Raw genomic sequence first — 6,713 nt, 5'->3', positions numbered from 1 at the left:
GCAGTATTTACTTATATACATAGTATATTAAACTTTTTAAATTATATTTAATGAGTAAATGTTTTAATTAATCAATACAATTAAGAATTTCTGCAAAATGTATATCTCCTTATCAATAGCAATCCGATAGTGGTTGCTTAGTCGCAGGGACATTTACCATATATCAAATTAAAAATAAAAGCATGCAGAACGAGTGGTCACACGGCTCAAACGTGTATGACTATAACGCGGGCCATAAAAATTATGTACTTCTGTAAAATTTTTGCAGAGTATTTCGGGAGTATTGTCTATGTACGTCCTGAGTGATTTTTAATTGATAAAAATTACACGTGTTAATAAGTGCAGAAAATTCGAAAAAAAAAAGATTGTGGCACTGTACACGACCAAAAATGCGAAGTTAGAGTCGCATAGAGACGATCGGGAACCTCTGGCAATTTTTTAATTTACTAATTATGAATAAAACATATGTATTAATAGCATTAAGCCAAAAATTTTTATCAAACTCCTCATATAAAATTACAATAATAATAATCATTTGTAAGTATGTAATTATACAAATGTTAAGTGCAGATTTTACTGAGTCTTGTTTAAATCTTCTTGTGTTTTAATCTTCCAAGCTCCTACAAAATATCTGATCCAAATTAAAGCTAAATCTAATCCCATTTCGATCCAACTTAATACTGGTGTAACTTTAGATCCATCAATTTCAGTCCAATTTACTGCAACTTCATTAATGGGAATTTTCAAATATTCGGCGATCTTCAATAGTTCAACATCAAACGCCCTGTAACAAAATTAAAGAAAGTAATAAGATAGTTACAATAAACAATAATAATGCATCTTGTACCATCTCTCAATATGTAAATTTTCAAAGCATATCCTAGCTGCTTCCCTAGTAAACAATTTAAATCCACATTGAGTATCACGAATACCACGAACAGCAAACAACCAAACTAGGAAATGAAAACCATACATCAAAACTACCCTAAATAAACTTCTAGTTGCAACTGCTTCTTTTTCTAAATGTGCCCTTGAACCGACTACAATTGCCATTTTTGATGAAACAGATCGGTAATCATTCAAATAATTTCCTAAAATCAAAAATTTTCTGGTTCAACAACAAATCCAAAAACAGTAATTCAAACCTTGTATTAAACTTTCCAGCGAGTCTTCTAGTTTAGCCAAATCACAAAACTTTGTTGCACCATCTGCATCTGCAAAGAGGATTACAGCACCTCTTGCACTCTGTACTCCCTAAAACAGAAAACTTATTTCATCTGTAGTTCTCCAAACTCACGCTTTGTGCTTTTTTTTACCAATCTTACTGCCCCACCTTTTCCTCTATTTTTCTCGAGCTCTAATGTCCTAAACTTATCTATTCCCAGTTTCTTACAATATTCATTAGCTACCTGCACAGTTTTATCTTTACTTCCATCACTTACAACAATAATTTCATACTTAAAAGTACCTGACTTTGATCTTAATTCTAAAAATTCCAGACACTCATCCAGCATAAGTCCCACTAAAGAAAAAAAATAGATTTTAACTTATTAATATCCTAATTTAAACAAGTACTTCAATAAATAGTTACTTAAAACAAAAATACTAAATTACATCTATCTTCTTCATTGTAAGCTGGAATTATTACACTTAAATGCACTGAAGGTTGATCATGAATTGAGGGGAACAATATGCTTTCAGAATTGACAGGGTTTATAAAGCACTTTTCTTTCCTAGACCGATAAACAATAGGATATGGTTTACAAACAGCCAACATCAAAACTATCACCTGTAATTACATTTTTTAGTATAATATATACACCTAATTTTACAAATATTGAACATACCGCTAATAATATAGAAAAGCAACAAGCTGTTCCATAAAACAGAATTAATTGCAAGTTCCACATCATTATCCAACTTTAAACAGTTACGTTTAGACTATCAACATATTCAAAAGGATACCTGATTAATCTTTTTTATTATCGGTGTATATCTAAATGTAATTATATTTCTTTAATCAGCGGAAAAAGCCTTTGCAAAAACTTCGCAAAAACAATTTAATTTAAGGTTACATGTCATAAAATATGTCACAATGACGTGGCTAAAGTTTGTGTTTCGAGTACCCAAGTACTACTACTTGGATAATGGTACTTAAAATATTAACCAAAATTATTTTTCAATGAATAACATAATAAGTATAAATTGCGTAGAATATCTAGTTAAAAAGGCAAAAGTAAGATCTCTTAAAAGGTGTGTTTACTCAAATGTATTAGAGAACATTGGAGATTATGTACGGCTGAATAATATTTCAATAGCATTGGTTTTTCTCTATGCTTTTTTGAAATTTGAAATGTTTGAATCAAATCAGGTTATGATCAATGAAAATAGTGCGCCAAAAATTGTGATATAAACTGAAAAAAAGCTGTGTTTGTTACCGTTGTNGATAATGGTACTTAAAATATTAACCAAAATTATTTTTCAATGAATAACATAATAAGTATAAATTGCGTAGAATATCTAGTTAAAAAGGCAAAAGTAAGATCTCTTAAAAGGTGTGTTTACTCAAATGTATTAGAGAACATTGGAGATTATGTACGGCTGAATAATATTTCAATAGCATTGGTTTTTCTCTATGCTTTTTTGAAATTTGAAATGTTTGAATCAAATCAGGTTATGATCAATGAAAATAGTGCGCCAAAAATTGTGATATAAACTGAAAAAAAGCTGTGTTTGTTACCGTTGTTTAGAATTAATAATGCCTTCATTTACTATTCGTGGAGTACCAGTTGAGTTTCCATTTGAACCTTACGAAATTCAAAAAAATTACATGGAAAAAGTTATTGAGTGCCTTCAAAATGAAACTACCGCAATTTTAGAATCTCCCACGGGTACTGGAAAGACTTTATCCTTACTATGCTCATCTTTAGCATGGTTAAATTTAAGAAAAGCACAAATCGAAGCTGCAAGTTTACAAGTTTATTCTGAGGAAAGTGACTTTTTGCAGCAAATAAATAAAAATATTAATCGAGGTGTAGGGGAGATGCCTCGCGAGTTGCTAGATATACCCACTATAATTTATGCTTCACGAACTCATTCTCAAATATCACAAGCTATGCAAGAACTTAAAAGATCTGCTTACAGACATGTGAAGGCTGTTGTTATAGGTTCAAGAGATCAGTTATGTATTCATCCAGAAGTTATAAAAGAAGAGTCACGAGATACAAAGGTTTTTGTAATTTATTCTAAATGTGGATTTAAATGAACGTAATTTTTATTATTACACAGATAAATATGTGTCAATTAAAAAAGAAAACGAGATCTTGCAATTATTACAACAGAGTGGATCATATGTTGAGAGACAGAGCTGTAATAGAAACTGATGTGGTTGATATAGAGGATTTACTTAAACTGGGTGAAAAGCATAAGTTTTGTCCATACTATATGTCCAGTAGCCTTAAAAAAACTGCTGACATAGTTTTTATGCCATATAATTACTTACTTGATCCACAAATTAGAGAAGGATTAGGTATAATTTTTTGTACATTATTGATTGATATTGCACTTATCTAATTTCATTTCCAAGATTTAACACTTAATGGTAGCATAATAATATTAGATGAAGCTCATAATGTTGAAAGAATTTGTGAGGATGTGGCCTCATTGCAAATTAAATCAACAGATATAACACTATGTATTGAAGAAGTTACTGAAGTAATGAAAAGCATGACAGAAGATCCTGTTTCATTTAATGATAATAATGTGCCTAAAGATTTTACACCTGATGAACTTTGTGTTCTTAAACAAATGTTTCTTGATTTTGAAAAAGCATTAGATGAAATTCAACTAAAAAATGGACCAGAAGGAACCACATTTGATGGTGTATTCATATTTGACTTGTTAGGAAAAGCAAATGTATACTACTAATAAATAACACATAAGCATGTAAAAATGATATATGTTTTTAGATTTCAGTTTCAAACTTTACTAACGTGATAAGTTTAATTGACAAAATTACTCAATTCTTAACTGCTGTTCAACAGGGTCCTTTTGGTAGAAAAGGCACAGGTTTAAACCATTTCAAAAATATGCTTAAAATAGTTTTTCTTGATAGAAGTCCAGAATGTAAAAATAGAGTCAATAAGTGCTACAAGGTATATATTTCTTATCTTACCTCTTGTTTAATTGCCTAGTTAATGATTGAATATTTAGGTTCACATTGAAACAGAAGACGTTAAGAAAAGGAATAGTAACAGTTCTTGGTTTGATAAGAAAGCAACTTCTTCAAAATCAGTGTGTAGGGTTTTAAATTATTGGTGTTTTAGTCCAGGTTTTGGGTAAGAATTCCTAAGATCTTGAGTTATTTTATGTTCATTCTTCATAATCAAATTCAAAAACAACTATCAAGTAAATCGTAAATTTGCCTTTGGTTAAATTGAATTTCATATTTTTGTAATATTTTGCGCGTAAAACATCAAGACATACTTAAATATCTTCATAAGCAACATAATTTGAAAACTAATGTTTAGCTTTCAAAACAGTGCTGAACAAATGAATCGTAGAACCATAAAAAAGTTTTTTTAAATTGATCAAAAACCTATTCTTCCTACTCTGAGTGATTATTAGTTACAACTTGATGTAGTATTCTAGGGTAAATTTACGATACTTACCTGACAATGGCCTTTTTGAAATTGGTAACATATCAATTTTAAATTTAAAAATTAATCTATTTTTAATTGTGTCTATATTTCTATATATTTTTTGCCAGAATGGACATGCTTATGTCACAAGGTGTCAGAAGTGTCGTTCTTACTAGTGGTACTCTGGCTCCTTTAAATCCTTTAATAACCGAATTACGTATTGATGTTAAAATCAAATTAGAAAATCCACATATAGTTGGGAATAATCAAGTATGTGTTCGGGTTCTTACAGCCGGTCCTGATTCCGAAAAACTCAACTCTTCATATCAAAATAGGTAGATTGTAGGAAAAAATAATCTCAATTTCACATGATAAATCAATTAACGAAAATTTCTAGAGATAATCCGAAATATGTGTCATCACTTGGTAGAACAATTTTAAATTTATGTCGTATCATTCCTGATGGTTTACTTATATTCTTTCCGTCTTATCCTTTGTTGCAAAAGTGCCAGAATCGATGGCAAGAAGAAGGAATCTGGAGCAATATTAGTCAAATTAAGGTACTTAAGAAGAGTATATATGTATTTGAGTTCTACATTCATTTGAGTATTCCCTTACTCCTAATTTCTTTTTCTTTTCCTTATTGTCCATTCCTTCTTCCAAATTATTCTGTAGAATATTCACTGATTATTTTTTCGTCTTTCAATTTGAATTCCAGTTAAGTTAGCTCCCACTACAAACGACAAGTGTTTTTGTTCTTGCGAAGTCTGCACATTTTGCTTTCTTTCGTTGCGACATGTACCACTACTTTCACATCTATTAGACCTTGCACTTAATTCCAATTTTCCCCTTTTCACTTCAGTTGATTTAAGATTTTCCGTCTATTCCGGTTTCACACCAACGATCCTTAAAATTTCTTTACATAATTCAGTCTTGTTTACCTTATTCTTATACAAGTCGAACTTTTGTAGCCAATATATGTAGAGCCAAGACAAAAAAATGCTTTCAACAACGTAATGAACGATTACTACTCAAAAATAAAAGATGTTACTTGCAGAGGAGCAATATTTATAGGAGTATGCCGAGGTAAAATTTCTGAAGGGCTGGATTTTGCAGATGTAAACGGCAGAGCCGTATTGATAGTAGGTCTACCTTTTCCTCCTATAAAAGATCCACGAGTTGTCCTAAAGAAAAGATATTTAGATCTTTGTAACGTAACCGATAAAGAAGTAAGACGAATGGGAATCAATGATGAAATACCAAATGATATTTCTTTTATTTTTTCGTTGTAGTTCTTAAAAGGTAACGAATGGTACAGTTTGGAAGCTATTAGGGCTGTTAATCAAGCAATGGGGCGAATTATTAGACATAGGTATGATTACGGGGCTATCATTTTACTAGATGAAAGATTCAAAGAATCGAGAATCCAATCTCAGTTATCTTTTTGGTTGAGAGATCGTATACAGACTGTTAATTTTGGGCAAATTTTTGGTGACTTGCGACGATTTTTTATTAATGCTAAAGAGATGGTAAGAAGTCAGAAAAAGCAAATATGATAAAAGCAGTTAGAAGATTTTTTCCTTTTATCAATTTTAGTTCCCCATTTCTTCAGAAAAAAATAGTAGAGTGCAGTATGACGATTCAAGTAATTGTAATAAGTGGATAGGTGGTAACACAGGAAAATTCGACTTCAGCACCAGCACTAATTGTGGTTTTGATAAATCCAGCATTTCTTCCTCTAGTTTAGTTACTATTCATAAAAAAACAGATTCTGAGGTAAATAATCCCCCAAAAAGAAAAAAAATTGTTCTTGTTCATTCTGTTCAAGACGACTCAGAAAATAAAAGGGAAGCAGATTACAAAGATTATATTACTCTTGTAAGTACATACATGTGTACTTAATTTTCTGACTATTTGAAGTTTACGTTTTTATTCTTAGGCAAGAACTCATCTAAAGTCTCAAGAGTTTAAAGATTTTCTAAATGCTCTTAGCAATTATGGTAACCATTATGATATAAATGAATTAACTCGGGAATTAGATAAAATATTTCTTAATAATTACAATAATCTGGC

The 6,713-nt window shown here is 30.6% G+C and overlaps 2 protein-coding genes across 2 annotated transcripts in view; one reads left to right on the top strand and one right to left on the bottom strand.

Moving 5' to 3' along the window:
- Positions 1-470: 470 nt before the first annotated feature.
- LOC108733298 (dolichyl-phosphate beta-glucosyltransferase) lies at positions 471-2,094 on the bottom strand. The gene is made up of 6 exons (XM_018464395.1): positions 1,848-2,094; positions 1,615-1,789; positions 1,317-1,522; positions 1,146-1,254; positions 848-1,091; positions 471-784 (listed from the first exon to the last, which is right to left on the bottom strand). Exons 1-6 carry the CDS (start codon positions 1,911-1,913, stop codon positions 574-576), a joined length of 1,011 nt encoding a protein of 336 aa, XP_018319897.1. The 5' UTR covers positions 1,914-2,094; the 3' UTR covers positions 471-573.
- Positions 2,095-2,602: 508 nt separating this feature from the next.
- The window catches only part of LOC108733281 (regulator of telomere elongation helicase 1 homolog), a 5,215-nt gene continuing 1,104 nt past the window's right edge, over positions 2,603-6,713 (top strand). Inside the window, exons 1-11 of the mRNA XM_025975996.1 lie at positions 2,603-3,229; positions 3,289-3,529; positions 3,587-3,915; positions 3,969-4,154; positions 4,213-4,337; positions 4,769-4,975; positions 5,038-5,200; positions 5,612-5,869; positions 5,933-6,169; positions 6,237-6,518; positions 6,580-6,711. Of these exons, the coding sequence (XP_025831781.1) occupies positions 2,759-3,229; positions 3,289-3,529; positions 3,587-3,915; positions 3,969-4,154; positions 4,213-4,337; positions 4,769-4,975; positions 5,038-5,200; positions 5,612-5,869; positions 5,933-6,169; positions 6,237-6,518; positions 6,580-6,711 (2,631 nt within the window). The 5' untranslated portion in view covers positions 2,603-2,758. The remainder of the gene's footprint in view (positions 3,230-3,288; positions 3,530-3,586; positions 3,916-3,968; positions 4,155-4,212; positions 4,338-4,768; positions 4,976-5,037; positions 5,201-5,611; positions 5,870-5,932; positions 6,170-6,236; positions 6,519-6,579; positions 6,712-6,713) is intronic.

The sequence above is a fragment of the Agrilus planipennis genome, unplaced genomic scaffold (assembly GCF_000699045.2).
Source record: "Agrilus planipennis isolate EAB-ADULT unplaced genomic scaffold, Apla_2.0 scaffold12, whole genome shotgun sequence".
NCBI classification, from domain to species: domain Eukaryota; kingdom Metazoa; phylum Arthropoda; class Insecta; order Coleoptera; family Buprestidae; genus Agrilus; species Agrilus planipennis.
The sequence above is the reverse complement of the archived record's forward strand: the minus strand, read 5'-3'. Positions and strand labels throughout refer to the sequence as shown.

Bases quoted from the DNA above. Each gene is read 5' to 3' on its own strand.
- LOC108733298 (XM_018464395.1), bottom strand. From the start codon at position 1,913: ATGATGTGGAACTTGCAATTAATTCTGTTTTATGGAACAGCTTGTTGC. The intron at 1,790-1,847 runs GTATGTTCAATA...ATGTAATTACAG, and splicing joins GCTTTTCTATATTATTAGCG to GTGATAGTTTTGATGTTGGC. The intron at 785-847 runs GTACAAGATGCA...ATTTTGTTACAG, and splicing joins AATTTACATATTGAGAGATG to GGCGTTTGATGTTGAACTAT.